Source organism: Pithys albifrons, chromosome 2, assembly GCF_047495875.1.
Source record: "Pithys albifrons albifrons isolate INPA30051 chromosome 2, PitAlb_v1, whole genome shotgun sequence".
NCBI classification, from domain to species: Eukaryota; Metazoa; Chordata; class Aves; order Passeriformes; family Thamnophilidae; genus Pithys; species Pithys albifrons.
In genome coordinates, this window is record NC_092459.1 from 68,063,200 (window position 1) to 68,085,733 (window position 22,534).

The following is a 22,534-nucleotide window of genomic DNA, read 5'->3' on the forward strand; positions in this document are numbered from 1 at the left end:
AATAAGCAATAGGTAAATGCTAGTTGTTTTATGGTTAACAGTCTGTTAAAAATACATCTGGCTCTTTCCCGTTGAAAAATCCAAGACTGCACTGCAGGGTTCTTCCATGCAGAGATTTTGCTGGGATGTTTCCCTTACACCTTGATGCTGGAGACAAATGTAGGTGAAAACTACCTGAAGGCTCTCAGTTATGAGGGGGTTTTCTCTTTTTTTCCGAGCTGCTGCTTGGTGAGACCAGGTGCAGCATCCCCAGTGCGTGGGTAGCTGGCTTTCTCTTTGCTACTGGACCGCAGAGAGCAAGTGGGCCTTTAGTGTTGTTAATGCAAGCAGAGCTGAAAATAGAGCTGCGTGTTAATGTGATGTCATGGGTAATCACAGATACAGGCAACTTTGTATGGCATGGAACAACAGTTACAAATTAATTTGTTCTTGTTGCAGCACAGGCAAAGCTATGGGTGCATTGGTTGATGTGTCCGAGGATCAAAAATGAGCAAAATGCTCTTCTAAAAACATCTGGTATCTTCCTTATAATTTGTGAGGAGGGTATGGAAGGACAAATAAATGACAGTCATGTCTCCTCTGCTTGGCAGACACTTCAGTTCAAATTTCAGTAGCTGAGTAGCAGGCAAGGTAGCAATATTGTTAAAATACTAACCTTCTAAGAAAGGAATGGAAGGTGAGAGAAAAATATTATTTCTCTAAATGTTGCCACCTAGATTAGGAGAGGTTAAAGAAGGTTGAAAAACTCTGAGACAGCTGGTTAATTAAGCTTAAAAAAAGTCACTTCTCACAAGGATCCTGAAGTGCTTGAGCATATTAGGTTGCTAGATCCTACCAAGGGTGCCCATTTGCATGGTGTTATGAGAAACAAAACCAGATGAGTCATATGAAAAGGTTGTTGTGTCATCATACGTACAAAAGACACTTGTTTTGGATTATTGTGCTCATTTCAATTACTTCTGAAATAAGATGAACAGTGCAGAATGATAATGAAAATGATTAGACAGAAAAAAGTGATTTTCCAAAAAAAGAGAAAAGGAATTTTCAGTCTTGGCATTTTTACCCTCCCATGAGTCCTGTGCAGCATTAACCTACAAAGCCACAAAAGCAACATAGTAATTTTTTTCCTTTGTGCTGTCTCATATAAGAGACACATTTAATGAAACTTTATCATTTACTACTGAAAAGAAATACTCAATTTACATAGATAAAGGCAGAATTCATTGGTAGAGATGACAATAATTTTTTTAAAGGAGTTTGAACAACTTCAACATTACAATACATCTGGAGACAGTAAGCCTTTCTCCTAGTTCTTTTTTTTTCCCCTGAAGAGCTGTTGGGTTTTTTCCTTAAAGACTTCTAATCCTGACCTAGGTCTCAAGTGTTTGTTTTGAATGAGCCACATTTTGCTTCCAATTTCCTCATCTCTAAAAAGAGGAAAGTCATAATTATTTTCAGTGCTCATAAATGTGTAGTGAAAAGTAATATATAAACAAATTGAAGTTTCATGTATGTTAAAATACCTTGAGGATGTGTAGTATTTCAAGCACAACACACAGAGCAGAGGGACTGTATTGGAGAGATCTATCATCTGTCTCCTCTGGTGCCTGATGCTTTTTAATAACATTGCCAACCAGGATAGTAATGGAACAGCCTGACTGAATTTCTTCCAAAGTCCAAGAAGTTAGTGATTACACGGGCATGTAGATTTCTCTGCTACCACTTACCAACATCTCAGGGTACCCAGAAGTTCTGGGGAATATCAATTTTTGGGAAGAGCAGTTTTGTAAGGTGCCTTACCTGTATGTACAGGTGACATATGGCCCCTGTTTGTCTGGGGCTTACCTATCTGTTCAAAAGAGTTTGTGCCCATAATATCTGTGTTAGTTTCAAGTATGGAGTTACAATAGTTTCAATCTATAATACCTGACACTTGTGAAACCTTTAGCTGAACACAGAGCAAATTGCTACCAGTTCAGTTCTGTATCCCAGAGCCACTTCTCAAGCACGTGTAAAATTCATGTATGTTTTTCTAAGCTAGAATCAGTTCTGATGTAATCTAGCTCACACCGATTCAAAGAAAGTAATGATTCATGGTCCTGAACAAATAACTTTATTCCTTTTAACCTCATGGATCAGTAAGACATTCTGACATAACATGATTTATCTATTCCCAAGGTGAGTGATGGGAGACACTAAAAGACTGATGCTAGGACATTCTTTCACTATATTCATTTACCTGAGAAACTAGTCTTCAGCTGCAGTACTTCCAGCTTGAGTAAGGTCCACCAAACACTCCAGTTCTGACTTTTCATGTTTCCACATTTCCTTGTAGTCTCTTACAAAAGCTACTCATGTTACAGAACAGCTTCATCACTCAATGCTGCTGATGTAAAGAGATCCTCCTTGGCTGCATGAGGAATAGACTACTGAAAAGAATTCCAAAGCCAGGTGTCCACAGCTGGCTAAAATCCATCTTAATTCTCTGTTGAAGCCTATGGAGCTAGAGATATAGGGCTAACATAGTGCTCTAAGTATCGAGCCCTGCAGATGTTTTTCTTTTTGCTTTCCTTTTCTCTCCTTCATTAAGAAGGAAGAAGATTGTTAGAAAAGGATGAAGTGCTGAAAGCAGTACAGATGTAATTCCTGTGGAGTCAGAAGATGCCCTGTGCCAGGGCCCTCTTGCTTATTTAGGAAAGGATTTAACATTCTTCTCCAATTATGCCTGAAAGGCATGTGAGGCCAGCCCTGGCTGTAATGCCCCTGAATTCCTTGTGATCCACAACTTGGCACCCATGCATGACTTGGAAGGTTCATAAATTACTGCCAATCTAGTTACATCTGTATTAAATGCCATATGGGAAATAGCCCTGAGACTTCTGTTGACTCCAGAGATGATGGCAGATGCCAGCATGTTTTATTGAGCTAGTAACCAACAACTTAACAAGTTCAAAATTACATCCACATGATGGATGTAAATGAGCATACTTAACTGGAGCCAGTGGAACAATACTGACTTCTGGGAGCTGAAGGCTTGGTTGATCATCAAGTAAGCCCCTGGATTTTTCTGCCTGTTGTCACATCTTCTGAATGCAAGAGTACAGCCCATAGGTATAGCATGACAAGGATTCTGTCACATCAGCTGGCCTAATGAGAAGTATTACCTAACGCCATTTCTTTTATTTGGTAGAGATGTGTGTTCTAACTCCTGCTATGAGACAGAAGTGAGGTATCTCTTCTGCACATTTCATGTGCATAGATTAAGATCAGTTGACTTCTGCACAATGGGGAGCACTTTGCAACCTGGCAAAGCAGAGGCAAGGGCATCTTTGTAAAAATCAAGTGTTCAAAAAGCCAAGGAAGGAAGACACATAGCAGGCACTCAGATTTGAACATAGGACCAGAAACAGCAGATTCTAGGAGGAAGTTCATATGGCCAAAAAAAGTACATGCCCTGTTTTTCCCTCATCACTATTCTCTGAGCAGAAAATGACCAGGCTGTATATTAGGTGTGAAGGGAGTAATAAAAAGGTTTTGGGGTTTTTTTTTCCAGATGTTAAAAGCCTGAAGACTGAAGTGAATAATAAATAAAAAGAGAGCATTTGGAAAATGGGAATATTGCCATAGCTTTATGAAGCATCTTTTTCAAATTAGTCATTCAGAGAAAAGGTATTGTTTTCTAACACCCACCAAGTTTTGATGAAATAGAACAATTCTATCCTAGAATTGCATGAACATAAATTTTACATAGCCATGTTGATGGATCACCTTATTAATGATAACAGTGTTTTTCAACAAGCAATATAACATCCAGAAAGTGATGGGGAGCCTGCCCAAACTGCACAGGGTGTTCCTGTACCATGTGGACTACCTTCCTCTGAAGGCATGCTGCTAAAGTGGAAACCTTTCAGGTGGTTTTGTGGCTAGATCTAAATGCATTGTGGTAGACCTTCCCAAGGGTAGCACGAGTGATGTGTTACAGATCCAAGAAGAAAAAGAAAAGCTTTTTGTTTAGCTGAAGGTGAGGGAAGAATCATGTGGAAATACACAGCCAGGGAACAATACATTTCACAGCCCAGTCATGACCAATTGCTGCCTGAAGTCCTCCGTGAATGGCATGGCAGTTGGTGTCTAGGCAAGTTGTATAGGACACAGGAACAGCATATTTTTCCATGGAATGAAACAAAGTCACTGTTAATATTTGCATCTTACAGGGCAGTGTTTCAGCTAGAAAAAGAAAAAAAAAAGCCCTAAAAATTAATGTTCCATGTCAAAGTAGAGAGGTATTTGTCAAACACCTTGCAGAACTTGTCTGAGAAAAGTGAAGGCTTACATTTTATTTTTGAAACCTGCCAGTTGGCTGTGGCAAGTATTCCAGGATTCTCAGAGGTAGCTGTTACCAGCCACACTTCAAGCTTCATAGTTAAGAAATGAAGAGACAGGAACTATTGGGGGCACTGAACAGCTGTGCAGTAATGGCATGGCAGCACGTCTCCTCTCATTTACTGGGAAGCATCTTGGTATATGAAGCATCTATACATGAAAATGGGTAAGGCAGAAGGGCAGCTGAATACTTGCACTGTTTTTGTAAAGCTACCTGCTTTTGATGGGTGCAGCTGCCTTGCTGGTTGGTCACAGAAAGCTCAAACCTGCCCAGATCTGCTGGAGTCCTGTATGAGTCCCAGGTGCTTCCAGCTCTGCCTGGTTCGTTCTGTGCTTGGAGACAGCAGGGTGGGAAAAGCAACAGGTGAGAGAGGCTCTGCAGCAGCCAAGGGGTACAGTCATCTTTTCATGAGAAGCAACTGTTAGCTTCCAATTAATTTAATTTGCACCCATTAAGATGGAGCTGGGCACTGGCACTTTTAGACAGAACCTTTAACTGCTGGATCTCTGAAAGCATCAGATGTTAGCCTTGCATTTGCTCAGTCATAACTGAGTGAGCAAACTGATGGGAAAGTCCCAGCAGGTGAACCAAAATCAAAGCCTCTATTCCAATTTGTCAATCTGGAGAATTATTTGCTCTGAAAATGTGGGGGTTTTATGTAATGCTATATATATACACTTCTTACAAATTGCATCTTTGTGTAGGTTATGTGTTAGTATGGCAGATAAGGAGGACTGCACTGTGCATACATACTCAATTTTTATTTCTTTCTTGTACTCTCAGCTTCACTGATGTAAGCGGTCCTCTGTTGTGTGCCTCTATTTTAAGCTGGATAAATATCTACAAGGAATAATTCCGATATGGCTGATTTTAAATTGAAATGGGGAATGGATTAGATTATTTCCTAAACCTTATTTTAGCCTCATTTTCTAAATCTTATTAACACGTGACAAAGTGTGCTTAAACATTTATACAAATACAAAATATTAAAATACACTACAATATAAGACTACAGCTTCAGATGGGGTAAATCAGTTCTCCAAAACTCAAGCCACATGTTGAAAGTGTGTATTTCTTATTAAGCTAATAAACAGTTATAATGATATAGTGAGATTTTTAAGAGATTACAGAAAAGCTATTATTAATATAATACTAAAATGTTGTAGTTAAATCTGGTAGCTGTACTTTTAATCCTGAGAAGTTGATTCACACCTTTTTTTTTTTTTTTTTTTTTTTTTTTTTTTTTTTTTTTTACTGAAAGCAAATTGTTTCTGGAAAAATTGGTCATCTACTATGCATTCGTACCATCCCTAACAACGTAAGCCTTGCTTCTTGGCCAAGGTCAGCAGGCAGTCACCCCTGGGAAATACTTCATAGACAGAGAACAAGCACAGCAAACAATGCCACACACCCTCACACTACATGGCTTGGAACCATTGGTTTTACTGCAAACCTGGTAGCCAACAGTGGCAGTGTTACACACATATTGGTAGGAAGGTTGTTACACACTGCTTCCTTCTTACAGGATAAATTTTTGCGACACGATAAATAAAAGAAAACCCAACTAACATTTAATGATGCAAGAGAAGATCCTACATAAATAAGAATTTAAAATACTGTTCACATTTCATGTTAAATCTCCAGCATATACAGTGCTGTGAGTACCAGTTTGGTGTGAATTTAAAATGAGGGACAACTTCATGAAATAATCCAGTAACAGATAAGCAAAGTTAATACACTGAAGTATCCAAAAGCAAATAGGTTTAAAGTTCACAAATAATCAGTACTCAGAATACATCTAGAAAAGTGAGTCTATATTTCATTCCAAATAACACTGAATATCTGCATATCAAATTTCACATGCTCACTACCTGAAGATGACAGGAGATAGACACATCAATTTGTGATGAAAAATCTTTCTATTATATGACACGGCAAGAAAATTTTCCAAGTGATGTTTGAAATCTTGCCACATCTGCAGTTTTTGTGACAGTTAAATTAATTACATCTAATATAATCCTTCTTTACAGGGACTTTTTCTCCCCTTTCAGTTCTCAAGGGGGTCAGGTCACCCACTCAACTGATGTCCTTTAAACTCTACAGCAAACAGAGAGGAGGAGCTGAGGGGTAGGCAAAAGACACACTGAGAGGACAGATTCCTTAAATTTTCGTCTCCAGCCATTCTGGAATATACAGTTTTCCTAAGGTTATTCTGTTATCTATATGGCTTTATTCCTCTCTCTTCCTCTGTCTGGATTCTCCACATAGCATTTAGCCCCTTATGGGTCAGAGAGAAAATCGTAACTACTCTGCAATTCAAAATCACAGTCAATCTGTGGGGCTACTCTGGTCAGTGAGAATGTACAGATGTGAAGTTTCGAATCTTACCAGTGTTCTCTTTGTTTCCTTACACTTTGCTTACTCTTGGGAAAAAGTAAACAGATAAATAACCAACCCTATTGCTGTAGAGCTACATGGTCCAGCAGTACATTATAGGCATGGGAAGAGTTCTTGCTCCCTTTCCTTTCTTTTCGTAACAAAGTCAACAGTTTTGGGATTCCCAGTATGAGGAGGATGTAGATGAACTTGACTGAGTCCAGCAGAGTCACCAAGATGGTTAAAGGGTTGAAGTGTAAGAAGAGGCTGAAGGAACCAGGCTTGTTTAGCCCAGAGAAGACATTAAGAGACTTAGCAGCAGCCTTAACATAGTGAAAAGGAAATTACTGATACAACCAAAGTGTGTGGCAACAGAATAAGAAACAATGCTAATAAATTGGGATAAGGGAGGTTCCAACAGGATATAAAGGAAAATCACCATTATGAGGGCAATGAAGCACTGGAACAGGAGATTGCCTGAAGATGTGGAATGTTTTTATTCTTGGAGATTTATGAGACTCATCTGGAAAAAGTCCAGAGATATCTGGTCAGTAATCAATGTGGACTCTGCTTTGAGCAGGAGATTGGACAAAATAGTTCCCTGGGGTCTCTCCTAGTCTGTGATTCTAATGTGGTCCAAAATCAACAGCTATAGAGGCCAGATCTTGGTGCTGAAAGATGCCTCTAAATAGAAAGCCCTTAGATCCCACATCCTACATAGGACAGTGCAAGAGTAGCCAGACTCACCATCCAGTGCCTGTTACTGCATGAACAGTGTCTCAGGTAGGCTCATTAGCTGCTACAGCAAAGCCAGCTCTTCATAGTCAACATTCTCACAGTAACACACCTACTTTTCATTTTAATCTTGGCTATTGATCTACTGAGTTTATTTTCCCGAGATTTGTTATTTCTAATGATACATATCTGCAGTTCAACTGTTTGTAGCTGTCTTTGAAAACAACTCTGTTTTCGTTCAGGTGTCTGTCTGTCACACTCTGTCTGTCAGTGCAAGACAGAAAACATGCTCACCTGGCACCAGCTTGTGGCCTGACAGGGTACACTGCCAAGCTGATATGGGATTAGTAGGTATATCTGGACTCTGTGACTTGGTCAAAGAATTGTAGCAGGCAGTTTAACAGTTTAACAAGTATTTGCAGGATGTTAAAAATGATAAGACAAGTTGATTAGATGCAAACAAGCACTCCCAAAGTTCTCCTACACACCCAGTAATATGCCCATCAGTCTTCAAACCTGTACTACATGAAAATTTTCAGAATCTTATTCCCTGAAGATGAAAGGAGGTAGACATGCCAGTTGTTGGGGGACAACATTTCAATTGCAAGACAATTTTCCAAGTAATGTTAGAAACCCTGCCATACATGTGGCTTTGGTGACAATTAAGTTGATGGACTAAGCTAGGTTTCTTATGTGACAACAATAACAATATTGCATTACCTTTATAAACTATGTTCCACTTCAGGGTCTCTAAACCAATTTGCAAGCAATTACATTAAAATACTGCTAGGTGTATTGCTACCCATGTATTATTGATGGGAAAGAAATCACAGAAAGTGTCAAAATGCCTAGAGGTGTACAGCAAGTCTTGATCTAACTAGAAGTTGCATTCAAATCCCCTGAGTGCTAGTTCTCTCTTTTAATGAAAAGTCTACATGTCTTTTCATGTCTCTGCTTTTTTCTTAAAGATACTTTGTTTCTCTAAAGGATTATGTCTCTGTACAGCCATCCTTCTACTTAATTTCTTCCTTAAATAATTTCTTAGGCCTGAATGCTATACAGATGACATAGAAAAAACTATGTGCTACTTAGTAAGTCTATACCAGTTAAATTTAATTGCCAACTTCTGCTTTCCATGAAGTCAGTGCAAGTTTGAACGTGTCATCAAATAAGACAATATTAAAATACAGAACGTGTAACATGGAGGATGGGGAGTGGGATATTTTGCTACTAGCATAGAGGAGAATCAAACTTTCTATAAGGACATGTAGTGATAGGACAAGGGAGAATGGCTTTAAGCTGAAACAACGTAGATTTAGATTATATATTATGAATAAATTCTGCACTGTGAGGGTTGTGAGATACTGGAGCAGGTTGCTCAGAGAATTTGTGAATGCCCAATCCCTGGAACTGTTCAAGGCCCAGTTGGATGGGGCTTTGAGCCATCCTGGTGTAGTAGTTGGTGTCCCTGTCCATGGCAAGGGTGTTAGAACTGGATGATCTTTCAGGTCCCTTTCAATCCAAACCATTTTATCATTCAGTGATAAGGATCATGTGTCCAAATGAGTGAATAGAGCATGTGTATTATCCTCTAGCCAATGCCCTGAAGACAAGAATCAGAAAGCAAAATGAATTAATTATACAAATGCTCTGGTAGCTGCCTGTGGCAGTTAAAACATTTATTTTTAATGAAATGCTTCCCAGATCCCAGAAACAAGCCCAAACTAGCCCTGAGAACTGATACTTACACAACTGCAAATCACAACCAGACTTGTTATTGTCTGAGCTGATCCAAAAAATCCTAACTCATGCTCCAGATCTTAGGGAAGTAGGGGTTCACACCCAAATACAAGCAGAGTAATTTGAACTCAGTAGTACCACACATCTGTAAGAAATATTTTGCACTAATATACCTTCATTACAGTACCTTTCTTCGGAAAAAACCCTACTATCAAAGGTCTCTCTAAGCCCAACGGGTGTCCTTTCACAAGCCATCAATAACATTCAGGAGAAAACTGTAAAAAAGAGGTTGACCTTTTTCTTCAGACAGCTCCCTAATAACCAATAGCTGTGGGATTTCTGAGATGGAGGTTGCATTCAAGCATTGAAACAGCTGAAAAGATATCATCAGGGCCAACAAAAAAGTTGTTGTTTATATGGAGCATGTTGGTAGAAGTAAATGTATTCAGTCACTCCCCCTCTCCCCAGCTCATCCTGGGCAACCAGGATTTCATTTTCGTTTGGGTAGGAAAGTGGAAATTTTCAGATTTGTTACAGAAGTGGTTGAACTTGTTGGAGTTAAAGATATGACTGTCTCTGTGTACAAATTAAAATGCAGCTCTTAGAGAAGCTCCTTGGCATGCAATGTGAGAAGGGTGAGAAATGTATCAGAATGAGTGTGGGCTCAGTTCAGACTCTGCTCAAGGACGTAGGAGGAAACAGAATCTTAACAGACAACAGAATTTTCCAAAGGGCTAATTTACCCAAATCAAACCATTACAGTCATAAGTCTCATCTACAGGTGATGTGCTGAGCTGAGTCAGTGAAAAATCTTCATGGAGAGCTGAAGGTGGGCGATGGGCACAGTGTGGTACCAGGAAGGAACCTGCTCTGCCATGAGGTCAATGTGGGGCTTCTGGCAAGGGATTTCTTTGCTGCCTGTGTCAATATCCTGGTCTGTTTGATTAGGACACTATTTTAGTACAGTTGTCAAGAGTTAGTGCTTGTAGGATACCATACAGTTCTCAAAAGAAAGGCTATTGCAGTTTCTAATATGTTTTATAAAGGAAACAATGACCTCCATAAAGTAGATAACTGTCCTCAATGCTATTTTTTTCCTATAGATTTATGCCTAGCTTTTTCTTAAAGCACATCTACATAGTTCTGTTTCTTTGGCTGATAGAGCATCAGGCAAATGACTCTCTATGCAAAGTTCTTTTAAGTTCCTCTTGAGCATCAAATCTTCTGAGCTAAAAGGGCAACTTTTTCATCTGCAAATAACAGCCAAAATAATATACCTACATCTGCAGGAAGATTTTTTTGGTTATGATTTCTATGCCACCTTTCTGGAAGTCTACACATGTATAAAAGATTCACCTTCTTTTCTAAAACTATCACTGAAAATAACTTATAGCTAAGTCCTTTAAATAGGGCAATAATAGTCCCTTAAAAAAGGTGAACAGTACTGATCCTGGTTTTTTTTCATTTAAGCTCCATGGGGGGAATGTGTTAAGATAGTAAGGGTGACTGTAGTAGTGATGAAAAATAGAGATTTCCCCCTCCTCCCACCCCATGTGAAGGAAGAAACTCTTGGCCAGATCACAGGGGGTTATGGGAGAGAGAACTGAACAGCAGAATATTTCAGAAGACATTCCATAGGTACCACTGAAATGATTCAAACTGTAATTAACTATCCCTGGTGTCTCAAAATACAGGTGCATGTGTATTTGGGAATGAGATGAGTATCCAATTGCAAACTGACTCACTTGAGAAGCTTGTCTTACCCTTCCAGTTATGCAAGCCAGTTTGTGACTCAGCAGCTATACAAGCCTGTTCACTGACAAGATGAATCAGTTCTGCAGCTGAGTAAATCAGGGCAGCCCTTTTTACAGTGATAAATTCAGTAGGCAGCCACAGTATGGAAAAGATTGTGAAGCCTTTATTCTGAGTGCAGTTACCTGTGTGAGATGGAGTAAATACATGTTTTAGGAGAATCAACTTCAGCTTATCCTCACACAAGGAATTAATAAAATGGGGGAGAGAAAAACTGCCATGGAATTACACTGACCAATGTTCATGGCCTTTTAATTAAAAGAGATTGGATTGTTTTTTCTGAAAGTGTTTTCTCTTGTTACTGTTGTGCGTTCATCCCTAACTTACAAAAATAATCTGGCAACTTGCTGTAATTGCAAATGTAGGTATAAGAATTTCTTTAATTGTCTTCGACTTTTCTTTAGAGGCTTGCAAATAACTTCCTACATGAGTGTGACAAGGGTGGAGGTGTCATGACAGTTTCAGGCAGTCAAAGGCTCATGCACACGTTGGCATGGGAATCTTTGCCCCAGCCTGTTCCTTGAATGCTGACTTTTTGCTGGTGCCAACAATAAGCTTTCCTTACCTTCAGGCTTGATCCTTTTGAGGTACTAAGCATGAATGACTGCTGCCAATGGACTTAGCACTTGAAATACCTAACCCTAGTCTAAATTCTTAAGTCTTCTGACAGAACCTCTAGATTGCATTTGGATCTGAAAGTGAAGAACCCACTGGATAGACTGTAGTTCTCTCTCTGACTATATATCCCATTAGTCCTGTTCAAAACCAGATGTCTTCATGCCCATGCCCAGAGGGGAACATCACAAATAGCCATGATAGTTGGTATTTAACCATTCCACGGTGAGACTGTGAATGAGGCCGTATTGGGTGAACTGCAGTACAAACACTGTAGGAAAACACCTTAGCCAAAAGGAACACCTAGTTAAGTTACATAAGGCTGAAAAATATAGGGAAAAGGGAATGGAGAGTTACGGCTGGATAATGTTTTCATTTCATACTGAAGGCTTTTCCAAAATGTCAAAAATGTGTTTCAACACACAGCTGCATGTGAATACCAAATCATCTGTGATTCACAACAGCTATTCTGAGAGATGCATCTCTGTCACCTACATGATCTGCGCACATCCTGTTGGGGCTCTACATCACAACCCCAGTGCCAACAGTTTTCACAATGACTGGTGAGTTTCTTAAAGCCTCTTTCCCTGCAATCAATTGAGCATGTGAAAATTTCAGCTTTAATTTTCTAAAACTAAGCACCCTCAAACATCATAAAAATAAATACTTTCAAATATTTATGGAGAAAAGCAAATACAAACTAAGAGAAATACAGAAGCTCGAAAAAAAAAAGAAAAAGAAAAAAGGAAGTAAACAATACATATTAATTAAAAACAACAACAAAAAATCACCTTCTTAAAATCTTACTTAAAATTTTCCAGGTTCAGATGATTTTTTTTTGTTCAGTAGTTTTTTGGCTTTTGGTTGGTTTCAAGATTTCTCAGCCTGCATAATTCTGAGGAGGTGAGGAGAAATATTACAATCTAAAAGAGATAACATTTTTCTGCTGCACTTCTTGCAAAATTTTGCTTTCCAAAATCAACAATTCTCTTTCAAGTTGTCAAATCACATTCCAAAATGCATAGATGGGATGGTTATCATTATACATTACTAACATTGCCCAATCCTGACTATAAATACCTTGCTTCCAGTGGCTTATTCCTTGCCAAGTCTCAACACTCTGGGTTTACATTTTTATTCTGAGGATTTGGTCATTAAGCAATTTTCAGCTTAATAAGACATTCCCAACAATGAAAACAACAATCAAGAAGATACTTATCTTGAGTTACCAAGAGTTGTGATTTGAACATACTAATTTTCTGTGGTGCTTGGTGTTGTGAAAAATGATGTCCTATCTGCCTTAAAAGTAATAAACAGAAATATTCAATAAAGCTGAAAGTGAGACACATTGCATCACCTTATCAGTGAGAGCTTTGCTTTCACAGTAAATGCAAGAGCCTTATGTACATTTCTTATTTCAAATGAGGAAGTTCCCAACCTAGGTTGAGAAACAAGTGGTATATATACCAGCCTTATAGCAGCCTTTCTGTACTAAAAGGAACTTAAAAAAGACTGGAGAGGGACTTTTTCACAGGGCATGTAGTGATAGGACAAGGATGAATGGCCTTAAGCTGAAGAAGGGTAGACTTAGATTTGATCTCGGAAAGTGTTTATTATAGCCGTGGTGATGCACAGGAACAGGTTGCCCAGAGAAGCTACGGATGTCCCATCCCTGGAAGTGTTCCAGGCCATGTTGGATGGGGCCCCTGAACAACCTGGTCTAGTGGAGGGTGTCCCTACTCACAGCAGGGGGTTTGTAATTGGTCTACTGGAGAGTGTCCCTGCCCACAGCAGCAGGGTTGGAACAAAATGATCTTTGAGATCCCTTCCAATCCAAAGCATTCTGTGATTCTATGATTCCCTAACTCTATGGTTAACTGGGGCTCACAGGTGTGCCTTTTCCTAGGGATGCATTGAAGCAACAGTTGTATTCTTCCATCTGTAATGATACTAATATCCTAAATATCCACTGCTACCCCCATCTCCTTTCCTGTTTGCTCCACAAGCAGTCCAAAGTCTGAAATTTCATATAATGAATTAGTACAACACAAACCAAATAGGCAAGTTGAGGAATCACTGATATCAGTGGCTCCATGCTTCTGCTATTATTTTTTACTTTTATGAACTGACTTGTTATGTGCTAACAGATGAGTTGCCCTTGTGCAGAATACAGATAATAGCTTTTTTTTTGTCTAGATAAGGGTGATGTCACCAATGTCCTCTGTGCTTACCGCAGAGAAGGAGGTAAAATGATGAATACTTGTGCATGTGTGTGTAGGGGGGAAGCTGGAGGAAGAAAAGGATGGTTACAGATAGGCTTCCTTGTACAGAACATTTTTAAGTACCATTCTGAATAAATCAGTATTTTTAAAACATAGTACTTAAGTGGCAGATAAAAAAGGAAACAGCTGCATTAAGCAGCTTCAATAGTTAGAGTTAAAAAAAGCCTCCTCTGTCCTTTCTCTTCCCTGCACATGGAAAGAATACAGTAATATTGTACACAGAGCTACTCAAAGGCCAAATCAACTCCTTCTGATTTGTTTGTGTACCTTTCTGATATCTTCTCTAGAGCCTATTTAAAGATTTATCTTTCATCATGGCTACTTTTGTATGCCTTATTGAACAGAATTAACAGCTATATTAGCTGTGGCAGCTTTTCTGGGGTGAATGAAGGAAAGGTAACCAAAGAAAATGGGCAGAATGCAGCTGCATCTTAGATAGTCCTGTTGTCTTCCCCAGTTTTGTTGTGTTTACTATTATTACTTCATTTTTATTTAAAATGCATGACAAAAATAAACCTTCCCCATTACAGAAATGTATATAGACACAAGCAATTTCAATTCACCTGGTAGGCTATTATTTGCTGTATTTTTAGCCTGAAGAGGTAACTAATCACATTAATGTAGGGGATTTTATTTTCAAAGTGGTGGCTTTGAATAAAGAATTTCCCTGTAAACAGCAAGTGAGAGCTGCCCTTCCCAGACCTCTGCTGTGCTCTTGGTAGAGGTGCTCCACCTTCTCACTCCACACCACATTCCTCAGATCACCTAATTATTTCAGTCTCACCTGTAAGTGCTGTGCTAGTGACCCCTACTGTGTCTCTACTTTCAGGATGCTCCAACACTTTGCTAAGAAATTCTCAGTGGCATCTAAATTCAGCTAATTAAATTGTGCACACCTAAGGCACATTCCAGACCTATACAGAAGGACTAGCACGTTATGGTAACATTTACAAGCAAGGAATGCACTGTTAGGGCAGGTCACAGGTCCATTCAGTTTGATAGGCAAGAGTCTAACACAGAGACAATTATGTTCCTGATCAGGACCACTATGTTTTCCATCTGCCATCATGCAATGATATTGTACTACAGAATATATTGTTTTAGAAATTGTTTAGGGATTTTTAATCAAGTTCCATGCACAACCTTGATGGCATATGGTGCAACAGAACCAAAACAAAAATATCCTAAAAATGTTGAAACTGACATTAAAAAGAGTTGATTTTCAATCCAACATTTTACTTCTCACAAACTGCAAATAATTCAGTATAACAGTCTCCTGTCCCAGGTTCTGATACACTATAACAAATCAAAGCCTGAGCATGTCACCAATCCTAAATGATGCCGGTCCTGAACGTCAGGCCAAGACAGTTTTTCAGCAGTGAATTTCTCCAGTTGCAGTTTGACTTAAGACAATATGATTGAATATGTTGATACAGAGCAGCATGAAGTGTATGCCTTCAATGGTAGCATACACAGTATCGTTTCTTTCCCTATTTTTTATTCCACATTCTTCTGATCCAAGAGCTTTGGCAAAGAATCAGCCATGCAACCCTAAAAGAAGCTGTCAAATGTTTGAGTATTTAGGCACTACAAAATCAAAACAATAACAAAACACAGTTTCTAGTAGTGGACAAAAGTTTAAAACTTTACCATGTTTGGATGGCCTGTGTTTCCTTTGCCTCAGAAGAAACCCCAAAGTCTATGGGCAGTTGCAGTGTGAAAGGCATATTCTTACCCTGCAGCAGAATCATGATTCTGACCTCAAGGAAAAGAAATTATGGATGTTTATGCACAACAAGGTAGAGAAAGAGACTTGATTGGGAAAAAAAAGGTTTTCACAGGATCTTTGATAAAAGCAATAAAAATATCTTCCAAAATAAGGGCTTCCCGAGGCTGTTAATGTTCATAGGCTGTAACAGCATTTGCAGAAGTGCATACATTACCAAAAGGCTTTCACAGTGCATGTGATGGCATGGGAAATCTGGAAAAAAAAAAAAAGAAGACCATGCAATTATAGAAAGTTAATTTTTGAACCATAAAATAGCTAAGTGGTAATATGACCTCTGCAAATAATGATTTAAAAACCCTATTATAGCAGAAGCAACATATTTTTAAAGAAATGCATACTTAAAAAAGTTAATGTGCCACATAAAGACACTGGTTTCTTATAATTATTTAATTCTAGCACTATTCTTTCCAGGTTAATGCAGTCTCAAACATTTTTTTTCCTCTGAAATAGAGTGAAGAATAGAGAAATTTCTCAAGGAAAAAAAAGGCACACCTCCCCATTTTATTATCTTTCTCTGTGTGTCTTAGTTTTATCTATTACAATTGTCAGATCTCCTTGTTTGTGGGATATTTATGTCTTCAAACTTCTCTCCAAAGAGTCAGTAGGGAATTAAAAAATTTGGTTATATCTTGCAGTAGGCAGCCACTGACACTGTCTTTCTTGGTCCAGCGGACCCCTCTGCTCTCGTTTTCTTCTTGGAGAAGCAACCAAATACTCCGGTTTCATGGAAGAATAATTTATGCAGGTCCAATTCTGACATCCAGTGGCCTTCGGAGTCCATTACATCCTCCCGGTGTCCACCCTGTGAAATTTGGCTTGAAGGGATGCAGCGTTTCCGTCCAAATGGCTAATTTCAGCACTTAAATCAACACAATTATGTCATTTCCATAAGTAAGCATCGGCTGTTGTTTATTCTGATAATTATATTTAAAGATATTCAGTACAAAAACCTTGAAATATCCCAAAATGTTAAATTATTCAGGATCCTAATCACACAAGCGTATTACCACTGAGCAATATTTTTCTCTCAATATATGTACATCTGTGGACACCTTCATATTCACACACTTTCTCTCTCCTTTTCTCCACTCATTTAGTATTCCTAAACTTGAAATGAAAGTGCCCAGGTGTAGGCATCCATTTTGCATGGACCTTACAGGAAAAACAAGGCCAAACAATAGATTTTATTTTTGTGTAGAAGAAAGAATGAAGAAAAAGGTAATATAATTTAATGTAATTCTTCAAAGATAGCAGATGAAACTTTGCATTTTTCAAGTGAAACTTGAAGTTAGGTAATTACTTGTAAATAGTTGTTCCTTGCCTGTTGGCTGGTAATTTTGCTGCCTATTTTTTGTGTGTATGTGTGTTTATAAGATTGCCTGGTACTCTTAGAGAGTTTTTTATTAAAGCCAGAATGAAGTTTTGGTGTATATTTTCCCAGAGATCTGGATGCCTGAATGCAGCATCTTAATCTGGCCCATTAATAAACTTGCTGAAAATTTCAGGTTTACACTTCCCTTTCAGCTTGGTGGGGTTTGTGCTGTTTTTTGTTTGTTTGTTTATGTTAGGGGAGGTTTTGTTGTTGTTTTTGAGGTTTTTTAACTAGAACTCCACTACCTCTTTGGTTTAATGCAGCTATTACTCCTAAAAACTCCTGTAACAGCTGCAAGAGATGGATAAGCTTCTGGGCATCTTTTGTGTTCCAAAGACTGATTATTTTAATCAATACATCTCCTGGCTTAGAGTTTCCAAGAGGATAACTTCAAAACAGCTCTGAAAGCAGCCCTACGTGTCACTGTGTTGGCACTGAACACTCATTAAAAGTTAGCATTCTTCATGCCATCCCACTCTTTATAAAAAAGATACCATTTAAAAACAAATTAAAGCTTTGCCATGTTGAGAATATGTATTTATTTGTCTTTCTGTATACTAGCATACATAGAAAACTGTAAAAGAGTTCTGTTTGTTTGTTTTTCCTCTCTTGGTCTCTCTGAAATCAACCACAGAATGCAACTGCTGTATCCAGCTGTGTAATCTCCTTCCTGTTAAGTAAGCCTGGGCAGCAATGACTCAACAGATCCTCTTAAAAGTAGTAATAAAAATTATAGTTCTCATTTAGTTCTTTATATTAAAGGGTAAGGACACTTGAAAATATTGGTTTTACATTGCTTTCTGTGATTGTGGTTTTATAAGATGCTTGCTTTTAAAAAAGGGGCTTAGAATCATCTGGGTTTTCACAGTAGTTTCTGGGGGTTTCTTTTAACTACAGGGCATTTAAAAGAACAGGAAGAAATAGCTCACTGTCCTGTTGGAGAATTTCTTGCAATGTGTCTTTCCTATTTTAAACCAAGTAACTAAACCCACTACTATCATATGAAAACATGAATCATTACATGCGTTTTAAACCTAACGTTATGTAAGCTCTTGAATAGAGCTGGAAAAGACAAACTATTTCTTTGGTGAATGATAAAATTCAAGCTCAACTTTGACGAAAGAAGACAGGCAAAGCAATTTATATTTTCTGTGGGGTTTATATCTGCTTGTGAGTTTAACATTCACATAAAATACTACCCTTTCAACATTAATATTCAATTTTGGCTTAAATCCCTGGAGCCTGCTCAGCTGCACAGTCTGCCTGGGAAAGAGTCACTCTGAGCTCTCCACTTTACAAAGGAACAGGCATGGGAGGTGTAGTACTTTCCCTCAGCTGCATGTAGCAGAAGTAACCTTTCCAAGCTATTATTTTGGGAGGACCCGCAGGTGCTGTGCACCTCTTCAGGCCTTATCCATGTGCGTGAGAGCTATCACAGGCAGTGCTGTGTTGCCCTTCAACCAAGCAAAGAACTAACGAAGCGCAGTGTTGGGCTGCTCTTGGCACCTTCTGGCACTTCTTCGGGCAGCTTTTCCTTTCTCCAGAGCCAGAGTTCCCTCGTCGCTTGTGTAATGGAGAGCACTCTGGACTCCGAATTCCAAGGTCGTGAGTTCGAGTCTCAGTCGGACCGTCCCCTGGCAGTTCAAGGCCTCCCTGCCATCCCATCCCGTCAGATCTCGGATGCTCAGCAGGGTCAGCCCTGGTTAGTACCGGGTGCTGTGACAGTCCCGAAGACTTCACTGTCACTGTCCAAGCTCGCATGGCCGTGGCAAATGGACCTCAGGACTTAAACGGTGGGGCCAGTTCTCCGCACGCTGTGCCTCACCTAAAACATCCACTGCGCAGGCTGGAAGGGCACGTGGGGAGAGCCCTGCCCAAATCTGCGTTTGCGAACGCATACACAGTTTACAGAGGCAGTGTCAGGAGCTGTGATAAGCTGTGCCCTGAAGCGAGAGCCTCGGGGCTTTTCTTCCCTGGTTTCTGACACCTCCCGGCAAACACGGATTTTCTGCTGTTCTTCCCCACGAACCATTGCCTGGGTCTTTTGTAGCCGGATTTGACAGTGCAAGCCCCTTGAGTTCTCAGGTGAATCGAGCAGTATCAAAGCCACATCTTTGCTTTACAAATTAACTGCAGGCTCCAGGCTTTGGGCTCAGGATCAGCTAAGCACTTGGCTTAACCGGAGGCGCAGCCTCCCACCCGTGCTGGGAATATACGATCCGGAGCTAGTCCTTAATCCCTAAGAACGTGCTTTAAAGTCACGATGTGCTGCAGATGCCGGCCTGGAACTGCAGCCACCATCAGAACCACTGAAGGGACCGTACGTGCAGGGCCCGCCCCTGGGGCGGGGCGGAACAGCGGCTCCCAGAAGGAACTGCGGCTCCCGGAAAGAAACTGCGGCTCCCTGGAGGAACTACAGCTCCCGAGAGGCTCTTCCCGGCGCTTCCCGGCGGGCGCCGCGGCAGGAACAGCGCCGGAGTCGGGGCGCGTCACCTCCGCTCGCCATCCCGCGCCCGCGGCCGCAGCGCCATGACGGACCGCTACACCATTCACAGCCAGCTCGAGCACCTGCAGTCCAAGTACATCGGCACCGGGCACGCCGACACCACCAAGTGGGAGTGGCTGGTGAACCAGCATCGGGACTCGTACTGCTCCTACATGGGCCACTTCGACCTGCTCAACTACTTCGCTATCGCCGAGAACGAGAGCAAGGCGCGCGTCCGCTTCAACCTGATGGAGAAGATGCTGCAGCCCTGCGGGCCGCCCGCCGACAAGCCCGACGAGTCCTAGCGCTCCGTGCTCCATGCCCCGTGCTCCATGTTCCTCCATGCTCCTCCGTGCTCCATTATCCTCCATTCTCCGTGCTCCCGGCCCCGCCGCCTGCGTGGTGCCCGCCCAGGACTGAGGGATGTGAGGGAGAAGTCTCGTGCAGCGCCTGCCTCTGGACTGCCCCGCTCCTCTGGCTGGACAACCCTTCCCATTTGTTTCTCAAATGGAAAAAATAAAGCTGGGCATTTCTAATGTTTCGTTTGGTAATCTGCTAGTTGGAGGTTTTTGTTCCAACAGGGGTGCTGGTGCTCGGTATTGTTAAGGGTTGCAGCCAGGCGAGGTGCAAGTCTCGACAGATGCATTTTCCCGGCCAGGCTGATTGATGCTTTGCTTACGGAACTGCTGTTTGAGGAGTGAGAGAGGAAGCTTGTTGCTACTCAAAGGGTTTGATTTGTGGTTAGCTTTATTGTGCGGGGTGGGTTGTGGTATAGCATAAGTCAGTTGCTGTAGTGCTTTAAAACTCCCCAAAGCAGCTTTTCTCTAAACACCATTTTCTTGGTCCACCTTTCTCTTACCTGTACGTTTGAATTTTTCAAACCTGGATTCTCTCTGATCCAACTTACCTACTTGTTTTTTAACTAATGCTTTCTAGTCATATAGGGCTTGAATTTTTTTCTACAATACACCAAACAAGGGTATTAGTATGGGGTTGGGCATTTAATATCCAATAAGAACATAAAGGGTAATTTGCTGGTATTTTGAAGTAAAATGCCTTGACACAGTCGTTGATCAGATTGCATACTGAACTTAAGTCGATTCTGACTTGTCACTTATAATAGGCTTTCTGTTCACTTAAAATTAAATTTTGAGTTCTAATGGATGGAAAGACCTCAAAATAAAACTTGGGAGATATGTTGCTTAGAGAAATAAAATGCTCTCAGTTAATTTCTGACATGAAGCATAGTAATGGTGGGTGCAGTAACTTTGGTCTGTTTGGTTTGGGGGTTTTTTTTGTTTATTAACATTGGAGAAGAAAATCAGTGTTTTCTGATTCAATTAAAACAAGCTTATTAATGATTTTTTTCTGAAAGCAGTGATCTCAAGTCAGTACATCCATCTTCTGAAGAATTCAAATATGGTATTTTCCAAACTTTATTGCACATAGTAAGATGAGGGTATGGGTGAAGTGGTCCTAAAGAAATTTTATCTGGAAGTTTGGTGGGGAAGTACTTCGGTTTCCAATAAATGACAGGAATTGTAGAAAACTGTTTTTCAATTTGCCTGCAAGCTGCTGCAGGTAATTTGAAGAGCATCTGGTCCTTACATACTTTAGTTGAGTTTAAGCACTTGTGGTCATGCAATGCATAAATTAGACAAAATTTGTATCTAAATCAAGCAAGTTTCCCATTACAGTTCCTCTTAAAAGTCTGTTCTACTACCAAATCTTAGCTACTTACCTTTTCCCTATACAAATAGGCAGCATGCTTAGTGAAAAAGGGTGGCATGGGAGAGTTCCCCAGCAAAAGCTGCGTGTTGTTGTTTCTCTTGCCTTACACTTTGCTACTCTGTCCAGAGAGAAAACAAAAACAGAAGCATCAATTTCTTGACTGGTTCTGTAAGTCGACTCCTGTGCTGGCAGGCAGTTGCTATGCAACAGATGGTAAAGGGGCCTGAATCTTAGTGGTGGGCCAGGAAACTGAAAAAGCTGTAGTGAGGATAGAGGGTGCTTTTGTAATGGTTTGAAAGCTGAACTTGCAATATTTTAAGAAGACAAGACTTGAATTGCTTAAATGGAAGGAAAAACAGAAACCGTGCAATTTAATCACTCCTGCATGAATTAGAACATTTCAAGAAAGATTTCTCCAAGTAACAATTCTCTCTGTCTGTGAATATTCCCAATAAATTTTAAAATGTGAGCAACAAATATGACACACATAAGTAAAGATTAATCCCCTTTGCAGGCCGACTCTTCAGTATAAAGGCCAAACAGCCTTCAGGGACAAGTCAAGAGTTATGTGATGAATGACCTTGCTGGTTTTTCTGGGTACACTTGCTTGAATTCCAGTTAGGTACAACCTCTGTTTTTAGTGTGGTTGGAAGCGGGTTTTAGAGTGTCTGTTCTAAGTAATGAAACATTACGAGCACTTTCTCAGGAAATAGAGAAAACCAAAGAAAAGTTACAATTCCTAAAATTCCAGATAAACTTGAAGAATACTGGGAGAGCTGAAGAGCTTGTTTCTGGACTATGGTTTTTTCCCTAAATCTCAAAGCATTTTTTAAACGACAAAGGCAGTGAAGGCTTTTGCATTTTAGTATTGAAAAGGGTGAAGCCTCCTAAGAACAGAGTTAATTACCTGTCTTGATTGAAAGATGAAGGGTACAGTTTCTTTATAAATTGGCTTGATATTTGCATTATGTTCTTTTTACACCCCAGGAGTATGGCTTTAACTGGGCTTCCTGCTGTGATCTATAGCTCATTTTCCCGAGTTTCTGTAGCTTAATTTCACATAGTGTGAAGCATGAGAGCAGCAGATTATTTCCATCATGATGTGCATTGTGTTTGGTAGGAAGGAGTTTCGCCTGTTTTTGCTCTGCTGGTTAACACCATAAATTCTTACAGAGTAGAACGTATATGCGTTATTAATTAACAAAATTATACT

At 40.0% G+C, this 22,534-nt stretch overlaps 1 protein-coding gene across 1 annotated transcript; it reads left to right on the plus strand.

Moving 5' to 3' along the window:
• Positions 1-19,592: 19,592 nt before the first annotated feature.
• On the plus strand, positions 19,593-20,130 carry SF3B5 (splicing factor 3b subunit 5). The gene has a single exon (XM_071547956.1). It carries the CDS (start codon positions 19,635-19,637, stop codon positions 19,893-19,895), a length of 261 nt encoding a protein of 86 aa, XP_071404057.1. The 5' UTR covers positions 19,593-19,634; the 3' UTR covers positions 19,896-20,130.
• The last annotated feature ends 2,404 nt before the right edge of the window (positions 20,131-22,534 follow it).

What these genes read in the sequence shown, in the direction of transcription:
- SF3B5 (XM_071547956.1), top strand. Translation starts at nt 19,635, where the DNA reads ATGACGGACCGCTACACCATTCACAGCCAGCTCGAGCACCTGCAGTCC.